The 22,938-nt window shown below is 35.9% G+C and overlaps 1 protein-coding gene across 1 annotated transcript in view; it reads right to left on the minus strand.

The window, feature by feature from the left end:
• The window catches only part of LOC113237318, a 28,310-nt gene that overhangs the window by 4,320 nt on the left and 1,052 nt on the right, over positions 1–22,938 (minus strand). Inside the window, exons 2-3 of the mRNA XM_026473723.1 lie at positions 1,763–1,921; positions 960–1,073 (exon numbers count right to left, since the gene is read on the minus strand). Of these exons, the coding sequence (XP_026329508.1) occupies positions 960–1,073; positions 1,763–1,921 (273 nt within the window). The remainder of the gene's footprint in view (positions 1–959; positions 1,074–1,762; positions 1,922–22,938) is intronic.

The raw sequence follows: 22,938 nt of genomic DNA on the forward strand, positions 1-22,938 counted from the left end.
TGTTATAAAGAAACTCAAGATATATCAAGTTAGTGAACTTATTAACTAAACTTGTTAGTTTAATTAAATTAATATGTGAGTTATCTGTTGATAACTCACATATTCCACATGTCACATTCCAATGGCTGACAGCGATAGAAAATGATGGGTATTTGTTATTCAATAATAGACTCCCATAAATGTAAGCTTTCTCACTCGTCCCGTATGCAGTACCACTCTATTAATTTAACGCGAGTAACGTTACCAATTGAACAATTACTTCAAAGAGCTACTAATTGAAAGTACTGAGCTATTCCTCGTTGAGATGCGCTACATTTCTTTTTTTTTACTCATAGACAGTGGCTCTGTATTGTACTGATTCGACCCAATATAATTTTGAGAGGAGGATTTATTAAGATCCAATAATCTCACTTTGTTTTACTGCCATGATATTCAATTTTTTTGTGAAACTACTCCACTTATTTGTTATTTGTTTATTTATTTAATAGTTACAAAAGCATTAACATAGTTTTACTTTACACTCATAGACCTAAACAGATTTGTGTGAATGTTGCAACTAAATTATTAATACACAAAATAGGCGCCTTGTCGTCGAGTTGCAGATACCAGCCCGTTGCACCAAGTACCAAGTACCAAGTAATACACAAAAATAATTAATAATACAAAAATTTCACACTAAGAAAAATTCCTTCGATCCGGCTGGATTCGAACCAGCGCCTTCAGCATACCATGCCTGACGGTCTCCCAACTGGTCTAGGGAGCGAATTTGTTTTTATTAATTAGTTTTTGTTTTTGGTTTTTAACGACTTTGTAGGAGGAACATAGAGAACAACTAGTCATATTTTTACGTTTTTAAACGACATTTAGTAGAGACTCTGATGATCTTGGCTACGCCACAACATATAATCTGTTCAGTCTATGAGCCTGTATAACCAATGTTCAGGCGTATTTGGACTTACAGCAGCTGCCACGTTACTGCCGTGGGCAGGCCCGTAGTATTGTGCTGTCTTGACGAACATGTCGATGAACGCAGTCAAGTAGAAGAAAGCCTCCACACCAACGCTAATTAGCTCCTGTAATTAAAAAAAATATCGTGTATAAATACAATGTTTACTAAGATAGAGAAAAAACCGTAATGATGCAATGTACGTACAATTCCCATTTGAAATTAGATTTAGGTTATTGATATTTTCGAAAGCTGTTTTTCCTCGTAAAGTATTTATAGCAATGCGAATAACGTTATACCTAATTTTAAAAATTCTATGTAAGTAATATAAAAGTTGTTTAAATATTTATAAGAGAAATGAGTCCTTAAAAGTTTATTGTAAGTACTTAGAAGCAATACACCTGTGATTTTCAGTGTTTTTTGCCCCTTATTTTCAACCCATTTATTTTCAACGATCCAAGTCCTCAGAGCCCATTTTGAGACACCAAATGACGGGAAGAAGTCGTATACCTGGTGATAAGCGACTCGCCTACCTATAACAGTAGCAATGCCACTGAGAGCTGCAAATCGCAAAAATCTGAAGGGCATATTTGCCTATAGTTTCACTAGCGTCCTTACCCAAAAAGGCGGGAACGCAATAACACTCACATTACTGCTTGATGGCAGAAATAGGTATGGTGGCCATACATCCCTAAACTCTTTCACAAAGTGCTCTACTGCTATTAAAAACTTAATGGTTTGCTACCTACAACAAAAGCTCTTGATTGATGATTGGAGCATAAGAGCTCTTAACTGCAATAATAAACTTCGACTTACAGATAAAACCCAATTGACGGGGATCTTGAGAGCTTCCCGGATGCTGAGCAGGTAGACGAAACTCCACATAAGGGTGGTGATGAAGCTTGTCACTGCCACGAACACGAACCACGGAGAGAACAAGGCTGTCGAGAGCGACATGCACAGGATGCCTAGAATCTGAAATAGGAGAAATAACATTATTTTAGCATTCGGAGTTTCTAGATTTTTTCCGTACCGTTAACAATATAAATAAAGTACTCCTCCTAATAAAGTGTTGTTTACATCACACAATTGCGTCATAGTTAATTTAAAAAAATCCTTAAGCTACTTAACATTAGTCACTTCGAGTCCCGCTGATTAGGTAATGAACTGCCACTTATGCTGAAGAAATATGCTGATGAAATTACAGGCACATGGTACTTGTCAACTTATGTCTCAGGGTGACGGGCACTGTGGGAGAGCCCCTCAGATCTTTGCGATTTAAAACTCTGAATGGCACGACATTGACACACATCATAACACTCCAGATCATACCCGCAAACCTAGACTAGCCTTTTTCTTTATGATTACCATTGTACCTATGTCATAAGCTTGTTTGTAATGTACTGTGATTCAGCAAATAAACGAGTAATCTATCTATCTATCTACAACTGTTATGGACAACGTGTCGCTTGCCACCAGGTGCACGACTTGTTCGTCCCGTCATTTACTATTATAAAATAAAATCCATAATAAATTTAAACTAAACCTATCTAACTACTCAACCCCAGTACAGTATCTAAATCGCATGAGACTTGCATGTGAATCATTCCTTTAAACCTTTCTCTCTCATTAGAGGAGATACATACATAGTGATATCGAATAGTATTATAAGAAATGTACCTCCATGATTGCTATCGTGTTTGATCAAAATTCCGTGGTTTACCGAGTCATCGATTTAAAATTTTGGGCGATTTGCCTATACCTCATCTATTATCGCCAAACAAGTCCTTGAACTTGTTCTTAATGAATATTACCTGTACTCAAATGTACAAGTTTTAATTTTATCGCTACGCGAGATTCTCGTTTACTTTAGGAGTTTATCATAACTTAAGTGATGTGAACACTTAGGTATTTTTGTACGAAATAGCTTTGTGACGTACCTGCACGTCAATGCTATAAAGTATTTATTGAAATTTCAGGTAATGCCAATTGTGGTCATAACCAGAAATAGAAAAAGTAGCGGTAATACTCGGTACCACTAGGGCAACGGTGTCAAGTAAATGTCTACCGCAGCCCGCACCCGCGCTCACCGCGCCTGCGCCCGCGCACACAAACCGGTTTGGTATCGCGCCATTGCCGAGTCCGGAGTCCGGAACGGTCGCGCTGTCGCAATAGGTACGAACTAACAGGTGTTATTTGTAGAAAATTCCAACCGATAACAGGACTCAATATTGCCAATACAGCACAATGTAGAGGTACTTAAAGAACTTTACTGTTTCAAAACATAACCTGCAAATTGTCGTTGCAATGAACGCGACACACGTCCGCTGCCACATCCTGTATTCATCCCGCAGATACACCATAAACTCCATAAAAATAAATATGATTGAGAAATAGGTACGTAAAACCTTCCACGATACGATACAACATCATTCCCCAGTTTCCAATCTACTTATGACTTAAATCATATGTCATATTTCCATCTAATCATTGCTAGGAACCAATACGACGAATTCCAATGTCATTCACAAAACCGGATAGTTGCATACCGATTGCATTTCTAAACTTTCCATTCGTTTTTTAACCTTATAATGTCGACTAAGTGCTGAATGAGAACCGAAAATCTATGTCACGTCACACGGACAGGCTTGTGTGGAGAAAGTGCGTCGCCTTGCGTATGCCACACGACGCGACCGCCATTCGGATATCCGAAGCTCCTGTCATGTCAATGAGTTCAACCATTTTATAGCTGTTTTATACCCTTTACACGTTGTAGTCTCGCTCCAAATAGCGAAGCCGGATTTCCGACACGAAGTACAACCAGAACAATAGTATTGTAGCGAAAGTTTGTACATCTTATTTGTGAAATGGAAATTATTCAAAAATGCGTTTACGTCATGGGAAGATTACCATTATTTTTTATAACGTAAAATACATCTTTGTCATGTCGAAAAAGACACTCTTTTTTGAAATTCATTATAGTTCTGATAATGGTGTGATCTGAAGTCAATACGTTCACTACGTATGAAACTTAAATTACAAACTAAATGAGATCCCTATACTAACTGGATAAAGTGCTGATGATCTTTAAAAAGTTAAAAAACAACCCCGTCTAAACCAACCGCTTTAAAAAACCACTTTGTTACTAGTCCATCTGTTTAAGAGCTACATACAGATACACAGACAAAGGCTTCTTTATAACTCCTCTTTTTTTATGCATAACTACGGTCTGTGTCTTGATATTGCAAGGAATATGTGAGGCAATGGTTAGTAATACAAATTAAGTCACAGACGTGTTGTATTGACAGCACCGACTTTCGCCATGTTATGGCGTATAAAACTGTGTAATTTTAGTAAAAATGCTTGTAACATTTGGATGACTAGAGTCATCCATATTAATTAGAGATAATCCTGGTAATCAGAGCCATCCTGGGATAGAATCTTTACATTCATCTGTACAACCTAAAACAGCATAGCAATTGTGTAACTTGATAAATTAAGTGAAGCAACATAATTAAAAACATACAGTCAACCGTAAATATGGGACCTGAGAGACCGAAAGGTTGGTTCATTTGAATAGTTTCATATCCAACACTTAGTTACTAGGTACCTAATGGTAAGAAGTTCAGGTTGATATTTTTCGACTATAAGAACTGCACGTTGACCTTTATTCAATTCTATGCCACCAAAATAAAAAAATACAAAATCCAACGCATTTATTGCAGTGTTCCACGTATATACAACTTATATTAAAATGTTAAGAAATGCATTCCAGCTTTCTTTTACTCCTACCTCAAGTCCGGCCTTGAAGTTAACGATAGATAATAGCACTTTGTGCTATGTATTATATAATTACATAATGAATTGCACCATTGCTATTCCATTCATGTTGCAGATGTACTTAAATTTATTTTATAATGTAAAGAAATAAACACTAAATAGTAAAACTTTTATTACATATACAACTTAGTTAAATAGATGGTCGCATCTACTAAGGGACACGATTATTTTATTTTTATTACACGGTTTTTGTATTTTCATTATAAGGTAATTTTTGCACACTCTATCAATTTTTTCCATCAATATATATAGCAATACTTCTAAAGACTACCTCTGCAATCCGTATGTATTACATCTAGAAAGATTTAATTTTATTCGTTTACATGAAAGTGAATCGTAAAATCTAGGCATTTGATGATTTCAATATGCTCTATGCTAACGACGTAGTTTTTACACTAAAACAAACACATAAAATACTGAAATAAAAAATGTTATTATACGCAAATAATCTCAAATATATATATCCTCAATGCAACACACGAGTGAATAAACGCGGTGAAAACGTAATGTTGACGAATAAAGGTAGAAAGAAAGAGAGAGTAAATGCAATCTGTCATTTAGGTCGGTGCTTAGTCGACCTACGCGATTACACCCAACGCCCAAATTATTCGTCCGGCAACCCACTGATAACTAGTTCGAGCGGTTAGACCATAATATTGCACTATACTGGTACTACTTGTTACACAACGTTAGCAAATCATATAATTTATAAGTAAACGTAGGTGGTTTACTTTATTCAACCTGAGGCGATGACTGGACCAAAAACTGCGTGAAAATGTAATGGTAATGGGTAATGATGAAAGTTTAACAGATGCAACTAATAGTAATGTAGCTCTCAAATTTCAACTTGTATAGCTAAGTTGTAAGTTGCTCTTACATCACTAACAACAAACAACCAACAATGGACAAAATATGGAACGCTAAGTATGTCACTGGTTTAAGCAACTTAAAGACAATGTCGTTCATTGTCCACATTTGTGACGTTCTCGGTTCGGATAACAGAATTGACGAACTCACTAGCCCCAATAGCGATTTCAGTAACGCTGCGGCACGTGTGGGGTCACTGACCGCACCAAGCCCTTCACTACCATTCTTCCGGACAACTGTGCCAAAAGGGAACTGTTGGTACATACTCACATACCCATATATACGCAAGTGAAACGAATCATTTGGACTAATGTAACGTGCGCTGAACAATTGTGTGGGTTAAATAAACGGTTTACGTACAGGCACCATGCCTTATCTACATTTACAAAATTGCATATTCAATAACATTAAAATTTGTAACAAACCATAAAGACGATAACAGGAAACAAAGGAATGGACAAATACAAAATCCTAACATATTGGATAAAGGCGCATTATATTTAAACCTACAAACACACGTTGAAATAGTAATGAAGGCCGTATCAGCATACTTTAAAATCATGAGTAAATCTATTATTCGCTGTTGTCGGCGGCATTCGCATGTAGACAATTATTACTAATCGTATAACATTTTTAACACGCCAACAGTAGTTTTTAAATAAAATAAGCAGGAAATGTAAGCTCTTACGCTATGACGCAATCCACAGATCGAGTCTTTATCATTGGCTTTATTTTGATCAGAAAACGTTTGCTATTTTTTCTTTAAATCGAGCAGACGTATGATCCCGTAATAACCGACGTAATTCAATTAAGTTTGGAACTTCTTCAATGAAATTAGAGACTGTATATCTCGACGACAACGGGCGTGGCCACACAACGACGTCACTTCTCTGCATAAGAGCTTTAATGTTTAATAAATCGACAATATCATAAATGGGACCGTTATAATTATATGACAAATCGTCTATAGCTAATCGTGCTACGATTGTCATAACATCCTTATTTTTGTGACTAATATTTTTTTGTACACTATGATACCTATAACGTGGAAACGTTGCAAAGAAATCTACTATCGTAATACTGACATGTGTGATATACAAGTGTCACGTGCTTTATATACGTGTTCTATACAAATTCGGACGGAGTACATGAATGAATAAAGTGAAAAATGATATGAATATACAAAATATGGTAAAAATTAAGAGACGATGAGATTTGTACACGATAAATGGCAAATATACAAGGAGTGAACAACCAGACAACGAGGGATGAATGGCTGAAGAAAATATACTAAATAGACTCTAAATAATAATATATAAGCATAGGGGGTTTCATTACTATTTTAATGGACTAAAACTTAAATGTACTGTACCTTAAAATATTGTTATCTATGTCAGGCCAGCGTCAGTTAGTAGGACCAATTGATCCGTGTTAATCGAGTAATATAATAAAGACCTTCTCTTGATATTGAAAGCATCGTTTTGCCTAAGTTTTAGTCTCTGTGGCTTCGGGTTCGATTCCTGGTGGGATCAATTTGGGAACTTTTCTGAATTGGTTTGGATTTTGGTGTACTGAGTAATAATTCCGCGACAATTATGTCGACGGATTTACTTACTTATGTAAATTCCTAGAAGTTTAGAGTAGATAATTGGTGTTATTATTTGGCACATGTAAAAAGGACTACAATTCAAATGTATCCAGCGTTTCAAGAAAGAAAGAAGAACAACAAGATTGACGTGTTTTTGACTGTACCTCAAAAAAATACTATCGTCTACGTCAAACATTACACATTCCTTGTGGTTTGTAGGACCAATTGATCCGTGTCGGTCGACCTTGATGTGCAAGCCACGCCACATAAAGTGATCCAACAAAACTTCAAACACCCATTTGAATGAAAGTGTTTCAATTTCATTGGCCTCGTTTTTGCAACCGTGACGCGTGCTTTGTCGTGGAGATAGTTCGCAGTGTTTGTAAACAAAATGTTGATGCTTTAAGCAAAAATGAGCTCGATACATTCTACAGAATGATTCACTACAAATCGGTATGTTGGAACGCAAAAATAAAACGGCAGAATAGGCAAGATATAAAAGCGCAATGGAAAGCGACTGTGTTAGTGTGTTTTCAACAATTCATAATAAGGTACTACAGTTTACCTTACGTCATTTACAAAAGAATTAAAAATAGTATGGCTGTATAAGAGTCCGCGATGAACAGCTGCATCGTAAAATATACATATGTGTGGAAATAAAAGAAATTAAACTGTAAATAAAAATTACAATAGGAACTGTGAAACATGTAATGAAAGATAAAAACTTGTCTAAGAATAAAAACAAAACTTTTCACAAATTTATGTGGGTAGCTAAAGATTCTATCACACATCATCATCATCTTACACGCATCTACTGCTGGACATAAGCCTCCCCTTGAGCATACCAACTCATTGTCTGTTTTTTTATCATACCCCGGTCTTGTGCCGCCCGCAACCAGTCAGCTGCTGGCCACCTTATCATACAGCCTCTATAAATATATTAGTATCTTTTCTTTGTTTTGATGGAAAAGTCAACAACAAAAGAAACGCTAAATAAATGACATGAAAATAAAAAAATACCGAAAAAAGATTTTATGGCGCTACAGGATGCGTGAACGACGTAGAGTATTGGAAGACTCATTAAAAACGTACCTACACTACGTAAACATTAAAACAATACATATATTTGTAAAAGGTACTCAGAAGGGATTCAGAAGTCAGTACGATCTCACGAACAATTTGATTAATATAAAAAACCGTTACATTCTGGTCATAGTGCAAACAGTGGCACTTACCTTCTGACGACAAAACAAATCGATATCTACAAACAACTCTACGTATGTATGTTATATAATCAACATACTTAGTACCGTTTTCAATGTGACCTTGAAGCAACCAAGACTTAAATAACAACTGAATTTTATATGAGGGCTTGTTCCTATTGTAAAAACAAAACAACAGTCTTGAATTAAAGTATTAGAATAATATAGAATACAGTCATTTGTTTTCCCTTGCATTGTACTTTTTTTTAAATTTCAAGTGAAGGGACAAGTCGTGCGCCTGATGGTAAGTTACACGCCAGTCCATAACAGGTGCAGCACCACTGAGAGCTTTAAATCGCAAAGATCTTAGGCGCACTACCAATGCACCCGTCACCCTGAGACATAAGTTGACTAGTCTCTTGTGTTTGTAATTTCACCATCACCCTTACCTTTCAAAACCGGATCACAGTAATGCTGACATTACTGCTTGGCGGCAGAAATAGAGAAGGTGGCAGAACTTTCCTGGACGAACTCTTTGACAAGGAGCTCCACTGCTATTAAATACTATACAATACAAACAAAGAAAATACGAGACCTACAAGAATCGAGAGTAGTGCTCTAATTTAAGCGGATTTCTGGCAACTAGCTAACTTTAGCTTTATAGCGTTTGGGTTAGAACTTGGATCTCACTCGACTAAAACGACTATTCGGACTATATACTGAATAGAGGCTATAACAACCTCTTGCGTGCTTTGTTTTTTATGGGTGCCGCCGTCGTACGGTTCGGTGCTATCTCGAGTACTTACAACCAAGTATGCTTACCACGAGTTAAGATTACTCGCACGGCTGTTATGCCAAAACATCTACACCTTAAAACTTTTCAATATTGGACATTAAAAATTAAACAACGGATGTAGATAAGCTTAATTTTCCCAACAAAGTACAGTTTGTACGAAATTAGCGGTCTGGCATATTGTAAACGTTGCATTGTAGATGAAAGATAGGACAGCCATGACGGCACGCGTAATAATAAGTTTTAAGACAAAATGGAGTCACACCGTGTTATATTCGCAACGGAACTGCACGCTGTGTGAACCGCTGTGCTCGGATGAGATTGTCTGCGGGTGCGCACAAACGCTCCTAACGGCACTAAAAACACTCTGAGCTAACAATGACAATACTTCCTTGTTTTATTAAAATAACAATCGACGCTCATTCTCTTCTCTCTCTCCCCTCAGCATTATTATTCTCATATATTCATTTTTTTTTTTGGATACCAAGTGACGGGACGGACAATAGTCGTGCGCTTAATGTTAAGCGGCATACTTGTCCAGCTTTGAATCGCAAATATCTGAAGGACACTGCCACTGCGCCTGTCACTCTGAGACATAAGTTGACGTGCCTGTAATTTCACCCGCGCCCTTACCCTTCCAAACCGGAACGCATTAATGCTCACATTACTGCTCGACGGCAGAAGACATGACACGTTTACACATTTGACTTACAAAATACAGATTAAGCAGCGGTAAAGTTCCTTGTGAAAGAGTTCGTCAAGGGAAGTACTGCCACCTTACCTATTTCTTCCGCCAAGCAGTAATATGAACATTACTGCGTTGCGATTTCAAAAGGTAAGTGTGCTTGGCGACAGAAGTAGGAGAAGTAGCAGTCCTTCCCTGGACGAACTCTTTCACAAGGAGCTATACTGCTAATAAAAACCACCATCTGATGACGGGGTATGCTTTTCTTGTATATATATTATCGATATTATCTGTCTACCTCATCTACGGTCTTCCTCGTTTTCAGGACTCAAGGTTCTTCCGTTTTATTACGACATTTCCAATGTAGTCGTAAGGCCTCCATCTTACGTGTCCATACAACCTACGCTCACTCGCATTCGAAACTCATTCTGTTAATAGTACATACGTGTTGAATAAACTACATATTTCGATTTTATTAATTAAATTTCTGAAACATTTTGAGTGGTACGTTTGGCGATACGCATTTGTTTTCGTGCCTGAACGAACTAAAATATCTAATAACAATGTTTATCTTTATTTTTAATGGTCGCATTGATTTTGCACAATTACAAATTTTTACACAATATGCAGATTTCTATAACAAAGAATAGCTAGCAACAGTAATTAATTCCTTACGAAATGAGTAATGAAATCAAAAAATTAGCTCGCAGGTCACAGTATCTAATAGGATAAGTATCTCAATTATGTGAGAGGTACCAAGCGGCACCCAAGAGGTCACAGATCAAACCTTTACCACAACGACGTCCTCATTATACTCATGGAGCTCATCGTTTTTAATAAAAACACGTTTCGTCTAGTTACGCTCAACACATGATAAACATTATATCAAACGAATACCTTCAAAGAAAAATTGAAATCTAAACAAGTTAGAACACTTGCTAATGCAGTTTTTCCCTAGATCACAATTCAGTCAAACTTTTCGATAATAAAGAAAACAAGGGAAGGGCGTTATCCCGAAATAGCTAGCTGTTGCTTGACGTTGGATATTTATAAACCGTTGTAAAAGCGATGGAGCATGTGCATGACATAATGTAAGATAATGCGTGCCACCGCCATCTTGTTTCTCGTCTCAAACGGCGTATACAAGGTTTATATACTCGCCGTTTAAATACGTAAAAAAATTTTTTTTGTCATTACATTTCGAAGTCGTGTCGCTTACCACCAGGCGCATGACTCGTTCGTTTCGTCTCTTGGTATCATAAAAAAAGTAAGTTATTCGAACAAGCAACCCTTGAAATCGATAACAAGTAACAAGACAACCTGAACATAATTATTATAAAAAATTGATATTACAATCGAAATAAATCTTCTTTCTTTTTACACTTCTGACCAACTTCAATTACAATCTTTGATATTTCGTTGTGTAATTAAAAATATTGGGTTAAACTTGAATCCTTCCCAAAGAATTCTTCGTAACAATTTCTGTTAGCTTACTCACCACGTACATGGATGCTCGAGATGAAAATCTTAACAAGAATAACAATCTTAACACAGCGTACATAATAGTTAAATTACCATAAATTGTTTCAGATTGTGCTTTAATTTAATGTACACGAAGTTTCACTTACTTATTATTTAACACATACGCAATAGGTACTAATAATATAATGACTTAAACACAAGTTTCCTGGTGTTATTTTTATGTGAATGGATTATCGCCGTTATTGTGGCCACTTTTGGGGAGGTTTATTTCCATCACTGGACCTCTCACCTGCAATAGCGGCGGTGGTGGATTGCAGATAACAATAATCATGATATACATATTTTAGTAGCCGTAGAACTTCTTGTGAAATAGTTCGTTCAGGGAAGTACTGCCACTTTATCTTTCTTTTTGTTTCGTGTGTTTTGTTTCTGTTACTGCGTCCCGGTTTTGAAGGGTGCTGGTGAAATGACAGGCACATGGGACTTGTCAACTTATGTCTCAGGGTGACGGACGCAGTAGCAGTGCCCCTCAAATCCCCGAAAACGTTTTTATTAAAACGCAATTAAAGTCAAAACTCAAAAATGACTTTAACCCTAGTATTTATGTGGTCTGTGACTTTAACCGTTGGACTTAGGTTGTCCAAAAGATATATGCCTACATTCACTCGAGTAGGTGCTAACAAGTCCTTGCGCCATTCGTGGGTCAGCTTGTGTGTGTACATGATTAACTGCTACGTTGCCAAATTATTTATGGAGTCGACAACCTGTTATCGTTTATAAAGAAAACGTTAGTTCTGAATTTTTTCACCTGAACACTTATGTTGGTGGCATTGCATTGTAGTGTCGGGACTGTTAACTTTGTTCTCGTATAGTTAACATGAAAAGTATACGAAAGTTTCTGTTTTTGATAACTTTACTGTACTTATAAATTTCTCCTTTCAAACGCACTCAACGAGGCCTTGAATACCGTATTGTCTTTTTTTAAACTAACGAAAAGTGAAAACAATTTATAGTTAACTAGAAATGTTAATATTTTAAATACATAAATATTAATCACAATTTAGGTTTATGCATATAATATGGGCGGTGGAAGCTCAGTGGGAAAACGGTTGTTTCTCAATCAAAACATTTGGGATGGTGTTGCTACATTGGTATGTAGCAACACCATCCAAATGTTTTGTTGCCATTTAGTACTTGCCACCTTGGATTCAATTGACAACAGTGCAAAGAGACTCGGAATTAGTGGAGGCAAAGCTGCAGAGCCCTGAACACAACCGCAAAGTTGCCTGCTTATCGGTATTTTACAGAATATATCACGGAGAGTATGCGATGGAATTACACGATTTAATTCCATCGGGTGAGATGTAGGTCAATGTGCACTTAGATTTTATTAAAAAAAATTGGTTTTTCAAATCCTTGAAGAAAAAAAATTGGTGTTTCAAATCCTTGAAGAGCTTAACTTTTAAATTACGCAAATGGTGAACGTTTAGTAGCATTCCTAGGATTCGCACGAGGTGTTTCGCTTCCACATTTGTATGGCGAATGGCTATGGAGTGGAATTGCCTGCTTGCAGATTTGTTCCCTTAACGGTATAAACTTGGACTTTTTCAAAGCGATAGTAAATAGGCATTATTTTGGTATGCATGCTCCATCGTCGACCTCATCGTCACTTTCCATCGAATGGGATGGAGGTCAAATGCGTACTTATTTTTTAATAAAAAAGTAATGTCTCGCTAACAGAAGGGTAAAAAAAATCTTCGTGATGAAACCTGCATTTTGAGGATGGTTTACAACCTCTGCAAACACGTGCGAAGTCCCTAACCCGCATCGGGCCAGTGTGATAATCGGAAACGAAACTATTTTGTTCGTTCGATCTTACGTTCGTTCTAAATGGATTATTGTTGTTCAACATACAAACCAACGTTCCGGCTCTTTACAGATCCCATGATCACAGGTGACTGTATACATACCAATAGGAAAGACAAATATACACTTTTCTAATTGTCTTTTTTTTTTTTTTTTTTTTGATAACGAACCAATACAGTATGCACATGTATTTTTATTGGGTAGCATATTCAGCAGCTTCTGGCGTTAACTGTACCACCATACAATCGACCGTTTAAACATGTCGCAAGTGGAACACGCAACAACTCAATATTCGTAAAATCTAGCATTTCGACATTTACGGTTTTCATATTTGTAAAAAAAATAAACCATCAAAAGTGTGGAGTATTGCAATACTAGCCTTAACGGCTAGGTGCAATCGAAATTAACGATTTAGCGCCGTTGCAAATCTTGCAACTTTCATTTTGATTTACATATTTGAGATATTGTTGATATGAAAGTGATTTCAACACTATCGAAAAAACGAATATTTAGACAGTTGTCGCAAAATTTAAAAAGTCTTTAAAACAACCTCTTTCACATTAGATCCTTAGAGAATATATTTTTTTCTTATTTAATACTATTGTTATACCACAGAGATCTAATTTTATTATGATACATATACCTCAGGACTCAATACAATATTTTAAAATATATATTTTTTTTAATTCACCATATGCATACATACCCATCAATTCGAACATCTTTTACGATGGCATCCATTATAAAACACGAAAAATACGTCAATTCCATACTAAACTTATTGTTACGTGACCAAAATGTATGAGACACTCGATTTTTTTACGTCCTTAAAGGGAATACTCAAAGTAAAAGTAATTTTAGTTGTCGTAAGCAACACGCCTACCTACAACAGAGGCAGCGCCACTCAGAGCTTTAAAGCGCAAAGATCTGAGAGTCACCGCCATTGTCACCTTGGGACATAAAGTTGACAAGTCCCATGTGCCTGCAGTTTTACTAGCACCCTTACCCTGCAGAACACAGTAATGCGGCTATAAATTAACAAATTACGGCTTGGCGGCAGAAATAAGGATCGTGGCAGCACTTCCGTTGACGAACTCTTACACAAGGAGCTCTATTGCCACTGCTAATCATGTTGATTTGTAGATTCAACCTCTAAATCATCGGTAAATCAAAATGGCGCCTTATATAAAATAATAAGGAATACGCCATTGAGTAACCAACTTTTATCTAAAAAGTATATTCCACAGTAGATAAACCGATCATAAAACGAGTGAAATGATGAGAAACCAACAGGTTGTCACACCGGCCAAGCCGGGACGAGCTGCCATCGCCGCCCGCACCGATTGACGCCGCCGCAGGCGCAGCACACGTCGACAAAACTACTTTCGTTTCGACCAGCTTTCTCTCAACGTTCACAAATTAAAGCTACGAATACAAAATATTAACCGATCGCTATATGGAACGCCAGGTGACCTGTGAATATTAAATGTCTTTCGACGTTTTTTTTCCTTTATAATATCTTAATTTTTGCAATTCATTCTAAGAGATCTAGACTTATCCTTACGACTTATGTACGTACAATACTTCTCTTTTACATTATACCTATTTGTTTTATCTACGTAAATTCCAACCAGCAATTTAATTATTTTGTATGATTATCGCCTGTGTGAAGTCAAATTATTTATAATATCTCTGCATCAAAAACCCACGAAAAAAACACTCATTCACTGGCAAATCTTTTGTGGCAGATTTCACAACTAGACTCTACAATCAGAAAGTACGGACCATGCAATCTCTCCGCAATTTGAATTAAAACAATTGTTGTTATCGCAAAATCTGTAGGTTCCAGCATGGTTCCAGCTACATATTTTGTTAACATCTACATACGTATAACTTGTACATTACTGTAGAAAATGCCTTTAACATCGAGTGTTAAAAAAGAGCGTTTCATATATTCGAAAGAGTGATTGATTTTTGTATGGAGAGTAGAAAAAAATGCGATGAAATTTTAGTCATTCCTCTCTTTATTGTGTAATGAAGTTAAGGCAAAAATAAGCGCAGCCGTATAGACGGACGAATTAGATTTTTTTGTCCTAGGCTCGCTATATACAAAATTAACAAAAAAAAAACTAAGCAACATCATAGGAAATTAAACTATTTTTTCGGATCTAAATCTCAAATATTAGTTTTTTTTTTCAAACAAACTAACTTTTCGGATCTTTACTATTTAATATGTTTTAATATATTCTAATTTAAATTATCAATTCATAATAAATTTAATTTAATAAAAATTCATATTGTCTACGTATAATCAGTATAGGGTACTAAAAAAATCGACCTCAAAAGTCATTCATCCCCAATCATGGCATGGCAATCAATTTGCCACTCTTAGAGGTGGAATATTTTTATTCTTTCCAACAAAAGAAGAATCATCAAAATCGGTTCACAAATACCGGAGATACCGGGTAACATACATACAAAAAAGAACACAGTCGAAATGAGAATCTCCTCCATTATCTGAAGTCGGTAAAAAACAATTCATTTTTAAAACATAGCGTAGCGTCTTTGGAAAATTTAAAAATAAGGCATTTTATTTTATTAATAACTTTTATAAATATAGTGGATAATATGGTTATCAGACATAACTGGTTGATGACTTTACCATCTCAGTCAGCCGTGACCATGGGACCTGTAAAGGGTTCTAGACGTTGATTAGTTTCATAAAACAAATATACGCGATTTAAATCCGAAAAAATAGTTTCATTTCCTATGTGTAACAATCGCGAGAACCTAAGAACACGATAAGCAACGTCTTTTATAAAAAATAAAAAACAAAAGGAATGAAACAAATGTTAAATATATACTAATTTTACTAATTAAAGAAAGGAGGCAGGTAATTCCGCCCAAGTATAAGCTTCGCTATCTAAAGAGAAAACGTTGCCATCCCAGGAAGGCATGATGCCCCAGAGCACTGCTTTCTATGTTATCTTTTATTTCTAACTAGAAGATTTGAAGCCAAGTTTGTTCTTGATATATTAAGCATATTTAGTATACTCTATCCTTTATTTAATGCCATGTAAATATGTAAACAATAATTTATTTAATGTTTTTGATTTTAAAGAGGTGTGACGAATCAAAACAAATTTTTCTGTAAACCAATTGTGTGCTATATCCGTTCCTCTATTGACAACACGAACATTGAACTCGAGAGTCAGTAGTACAAAGTGGCATGTGGCAATGAATGACAGCGTCAAGATTTTGGTGTCCTAAATAAACTTATTTTCGATGATATATTTTTCTCTTTTATAATACAAATATTAGACTACATCACATACGTTGCTTAGGCACCAAAAGAAGTAACTAAAGCAGTAAAGACTGATTCACGTTACACCGTGAAGGAGCCGGACCGTGCTCCGGTCGTGCCGGGTCGAGTCCGTGCCATGGCCTAGCCACGATCGGGGCACGGCGTCGAGTATTTTTTCCCAGTTCCGACCCGGCCCGATCGCGACACGTCGTAATATGAATGCACTCGCCAGGCACCCGGAGGGTAGTCAACATTGGACTATAGTGTAGTAGACAGTGCAAGCGCAAAATGCTCTCATCATCTATTAAATCTTTGTAGAGCGTGACAAATCCTTCTTCGGATTGTCGTTTTCTCCAGGCATTCTGCCACACCATATTCTTTGTCAAGTTTTAATTAGTGTTTCCAATACTTCGCCATCAAGAGCTATTGCAGTAGGTGCCAACTCAAGTTGTGAAAATTGCATTAATAACACAACCTTATCACTCAAGAGAAAAATGGAAAATAACAAAAATACCTGCCGACACACGGTGGAAACGACACGGCACGGTGACAGCCCGGACCCGACACGGTGTAACGTGAAACACTGAATGACTGACCTGGCCGGCGGCGCACGGGCTTTACACTTATGTTATGCAAATCAGAAACAACGACGGTACACCAAAAACACCCAGACCCGAGACAATAGAAAAATTAGTTTCTACATTGACCCGGTCGGTCATCAATATTTAACGTCTGTATCAATTATAAAATGATCGTATTTATATATCTTAATATTTTAGTAACAATAGAGCTCCTCGTGAAAGAGTTCGTCCAGGGAAATGCGGCCACTTTACCTATTTCTGCCGCCAAGCAGAATGTGAGTATTACTGCGTTCCGGTTCAGGGTGCTGGTGAAATTACAGGTACAACGGACTTGTCAACTTATGTACTAGGGTGACGGGCGCAGTGGCAGTGCCCATAAGATCTTTGCGATTTAAACCTCTGAATGGCACTGCAACTGTTATGGATAGGCGTGTCACTTACCACCAGGCGCACGATTTGTTTGTCCTGCAAATTGGTATCATAAAAAACAAATATCTGTCTCTCTCTTTGGGATCATATTTATGTTCCCTGTACAATAACATATACTTAATTGTATCATTAAAAAAATAACAAGAAACAATGCCATATACATAATATACAACTATTTCGCAGGTCATTAAAATAAATCGGACATCTTTTACTCGCCAGTTTGATACAATATCGATTCTTATCAGGTGTTATGGCTCACCCGTCTATAATCAACATGTTTTTTTTTGTACATCGTAAATTGTACTAAGTCCACACATGAGCCAAGCCTAGGGGTAAATGATCTAAGATTTATTTTAGAAGTTAAAAATATAGTTTTAGTTACGCAAATGATTCACGTTACTGTTGCTGTGGCAATTTAGTATAATCTTTAGACTTATGCAAATATTCCTATCACACAAGTTTATAACACCATTGTTTTTGTGTTTATACCAGCGTTCTCGGTTTTACCCGACTTCAAAAAAAAGGAGGAGGTTATATGTTCGGCTGTATGTATGTTTAAGATATGTTCACCAATTTCTCCGTCAATTGTGGACCGATTTTGAAAACTTTTTTTTCACAATATGAAGCAGGCGTTAGAAATTGGGAACGCAACGGTTATTAAAAATTATAATATAATATTAATTGAAAGTTTATAGACAGAACATTTCCTCGGCCATTACTTATGTCGGTTTTTCTTAAGTTTATATGTTGTCTGAGCATATACGTAGTTTGTAGAAAGTAATTAAGTTGGCACTTCTGAGTCTACCTGTGGTAGAAAGTTATATTATGACTGTGAACTAGCAGCCGGGTCTATCTCAACTTTGACAAGTTTACACGATGAAGGAAAAAAATGTTTGCGTCATTTATATAGCATCTGGTTTATTAAATAAAAATATGTAGCGTATGTGTAATAAATATATTTTAAAAGTACGCATTTTTATTTAATAAATCAGATGCTATCTATGTAAATGACGCAAACAATTTTTTCTTCATGTCGTATATTTTTCAATTAACAGTTTTATTTCCTAAAACAATTAAGCTGCTCAAATATCAACAGTTATCCTAAGAACAGTAGTTTACGTCGATCGATTCTGATACCTAAACCAGCGTTATCTTTAAAAACTACTAACTACATGAATAAACATAAACACCTATTGTCCGTTTGTTTAGGTACTTAACTAAATGTAAACAATCTTGATACATCTTTTTATTGAAACATATGCTTTACTAATCAATGGGTATAAAAAAGCTAACTATTTCTGTTTTGTATTTGAAGGTAAGTAAAAATCATTTTATAAATATATATTTCAATAAATAGACATCTCAAGATTGTTTACATTTAGTTATGTACCCTAAACAAATGGACTATAAATGGATACATTTATTGAGATTTTTTGTGAAATTTAGTTCCTCTAGTTTTGTTATGATTATGAATACAAAAAAAAAACTCTCGCTAGATGTCACTAGCGGCGACAAATGCAAAGTGAATGAAAGTCAGTCCAAATATCTATAACAAAAACACATAAAAGAATTTCGACGACTCGGTAACTGGACACGCGTCTCAGACGGTTAGAGCAACACTACGATGCAGCATGGACGTGGGTTCAAGCCCCACCGGATCGACGAAATTTTTCTGTATGTTCGATCTTTGTATACATGATCATACCTAAGCAGATTTTGTTGGTTGAAATTTTAAATCATTCGTCAGTGACATGGCAAAAGAGAAAAGTTTCTTTACTTCAACGTGTGACTGTAAAACCAATTGACCCACAACACAAGAAAAATAGATACAAAATAAACATATGAGTATAAACGACCAACAAATTGTTTACAAATACAGAGACAACGTTACTGAGTGCATTTGAAAGTACACGGTGCATTTGAAGGACTCTTCAAAGCACTATTTCGCTACATGATGCGAAAATTTGTTCACCGATAAACATAGCTATTACGTAAGCACTGGAGAACTGACTCACGTCTCTTTGTGTGACCTTTTAAAGGAAAGCCTTCAGCTTGAAATACTTTACTAAGGGCTTTTATATATGTGTATTTGGCCCTAACAAATATTCAATAACGCTAATTATAAATCAAGGATTATTTAATTCCATTCTGGACGACTTATTGTGAGTGGTGAGCTGCACGCCTATCTATAACAGTCATAGTGCCACTCAGAGCCTTAAATTACGAAGATAGGGCACTGCCATAGCACCCGTCACCCTGAGATATAAAATGACAAGGACTCAGGTGCCTGTAATTTCACCAGCACCCTTACCTTTTAATACCAGAACATAGTAAGTAATGCTCACATTACTGCTTGGCAGCAGAAATAGATAAAGTGACAGTACTTCCCTGGACGAACTCTTTCACGAGGAGCTCTACTGCTACAAATATGTTCCTACGTATTTTTTCACGTTAACAAGAAGAATAAAAACACAAGTATATTTCGCTTATTTTAAACTTTGGTAATGAAATGAAATAATGTATTATTTCATATTAAATAGGGAAATTCGTTCCCGGCCATAAGTTAGATATGATACCTCCATAAAAAACATTATTTTAGATAATGCTGTTTAGGTATGACTCACTACACTACTTTGTGACTGATAAGATAACAAGTATTTTCAGAACATGATGCAGATAGCCAGAAAGTTATGAACTCTTCAAAAATGATTCATTTGATTATATCTATATATACATAACCTTGTAAGGTAGTATGATTAAGAAATAATTACGTGAAATAAGGTACTGAATTGAAAAGGTTACGGGTCAATGAATTCTAGCAATTCCACGGAGCTATGAATTAAATGAGCCTCAACGTCTTAACTAGTGAAAGTTAAGGTTTCGGTTGAAGAGTTTTTATTAGAGTTAAATACTTAGTTATAAAAATAAATCATCATGACTCAACGTTCGTTCTATATGCCTAAAGAAAGTTATAGCTTTGATTTAAATATTTATATTGAATTTCATATATTTTTTGTGGAAATAATAATAATAATATTATAATAATAATAATGCACACACTCAACATAGCCCCGCACTAGGGAAACCCTGTGTCGCGGGTGCATTGGACACATACATAGACAACCACAAATTACACCCAAACTCACGAGAGACATAAATGTATCGAACCTGGGGTCTCTGCGTATCAGTCCGGCATGGTAACCGTTCGGCCACGGAGGCAGTTAATATTCCATTAGTTACTATTATTGTTCAATAAAAACTTGAAAAGAGAGCGATTGGTCCTAAATTGATAAGTCGACGATCGAATCCCTGAGGCGACATGTAGCTATGACTTCAATATTTAAGTTACGTTCATTTGTGAATAATTAGTTACAATACCTTTTGTTAACGGTGAAAGAAATCATCATGTTGAAAACTGCTTGCCGAAGTAAGTTCACAACCCTCGAAGAACGAGAGACGTCTCCAAACTATACAGTGCCAGCGCGGCAAACTAACCTAAGCCTAAGAGGGTTTACCTCTCCTTAAAGGAGAGAAAAACATTTGAACATATAAACCTTTGCATAAAAAGAAGACCGTGACTTTATAAACTTATATAATCATTTCTTGACTAATTAAACGGTTCACGACTTCCTAATTATTAAATCACCATAATTAATATTCTTGCGTGAAATCATTTCTATATGGTTGCCAAAGAATCCTAGAAAGAATTTAAATTTCGTAACTCTGAAAGAAAACCGCAAAAGAATAGGTAAATAATTGCATAGCAATACATTTTCACGTTTCATTTGTATGATATATGATACTTTGAGTCCATGTTGAAAGGAAGTCGAATCTACATTATAGGGAACCATTCTCTCTTTTTTGTCTGTTTTATTTTATACTTGGGTAATTTTCTGGAAAGTTTTCTCTACCTAATTGCAAGGTGGCAATTTTTACTATTTATGTATTCGAGTAAATTATCGTGAAATATTGAATAATATGTCAGGTTGCTACACTCGAATGTTAAATATATACCTGCACTTATAAATCTTGTTTTGCTTGTTCTGTGCTATTTATAAAGCAAAATAAAGGTATATTATAAATAACTTATTTATTTTTTATTACTGTATCACTACAACAAAACTTCGTAACATGTCTTAGGGTTAACTTTCGTTTTTTCTTTATAATTTATAACTAATCTATATTTAACATCTACTGTATTATTTAAACCACCCTGTAAGGAAAGTTACGTCGACCGCCGAAAGAGGAAGGAGTGATGATATCAGCATCGGAGTTGAATGCGTAGGCGCATAGATCTAATTCATAACGAGACGAGGCCAATACATGGTGTAATTTATCTATCACTTATGAATTTGAACTTGCCATATGGTTACGAAAAATTCGAAAACAAGAGATTGACACAATTTGCTCCTTATTGGCCAGACCTGTATTCAACAGATGACTATAACATGCTGACGTAACGGTGCGATGAATCATGGAAGCTTCCTTAAGGTAGCACAGGTACAAATCGCAACCCACGCCCAAAATGGCAGCATTTATAATACAGAAATCCATTGTAGACACCAACACGATTAAGGGTACACACAATAGCACATCCACCTTTACAAATAAGATTTAAATAGAACTCTATGCCAAACATGAAAAGTAAAAAAAAATATGTACTGTTGTTGAAAAAACAACCTCCAATACAGCTAAATTAATATCTCGTGGTAAGCGTAATTAAAAATTAAGAACCACGATAAGTAAGCTATAGACGAGAAAGTTATAAGAAGCGAATTCTGTCAATGTGAACTTAATTTCTTTTACATACACTAAGAAAAAAGCAACATCGCCACTCGATCTTTCTAAAACACTATTTCTCTACTGCGATTCTACAGAACAAAAAAATATAAAAGAATATAGAAGGTACACAACATAGACGCAAAGTGAGGCTTGTCAATCAATACTAGTGTATATACCTAGTGGTTGATACCAAATTACCTATAATGACTACCAACTATACAACACGTTATATTGTACAGTAAGTAGAGTACCTACCTATAGAAAGTAAAATACTGATGTGAACTTATGAAGGAAACAAAGGAAAGTAACTATACAAAAGTGTGCAAGATAATTACAACTGTTCTAGGTTGTACCCCAGCAACAATACCTCCCCGAAAATTATCCTTACACCTATGAGTATCGCTAACGAGCAACAAAAGAATGCAACAAGGACACGTAAACAGTAAGCGATAAAAAACAGACCCTCGGAATGCAGTTTATAGATGCATAGTTAGTGTCGACGTAACGACGTTTTGAATCCTATGTTCGAAATCATATCGTATACATCTCAGCTACTTTCATGAATAAAGTATC

The sequence above is a fragment of the Hyposmocoma kahamanoa genome, unplaced genomic scaffold (genome assembly GCF_003589595.1).
Source record: "Hyposmocoma kahamanoa isolate Upper Pololo Valley unplaced genomic scaffold, ASM358959v1 93, whole genome shotgun sequence".
NCBI classification, from domain to species: domain Eukaryota; kingdom Metazoa; phylum Arthropoda; class Insecta; order Lepidoptera; family Cosmopterigidae; genus Hyposmocoma; species Hyposmocoma kahamanoa.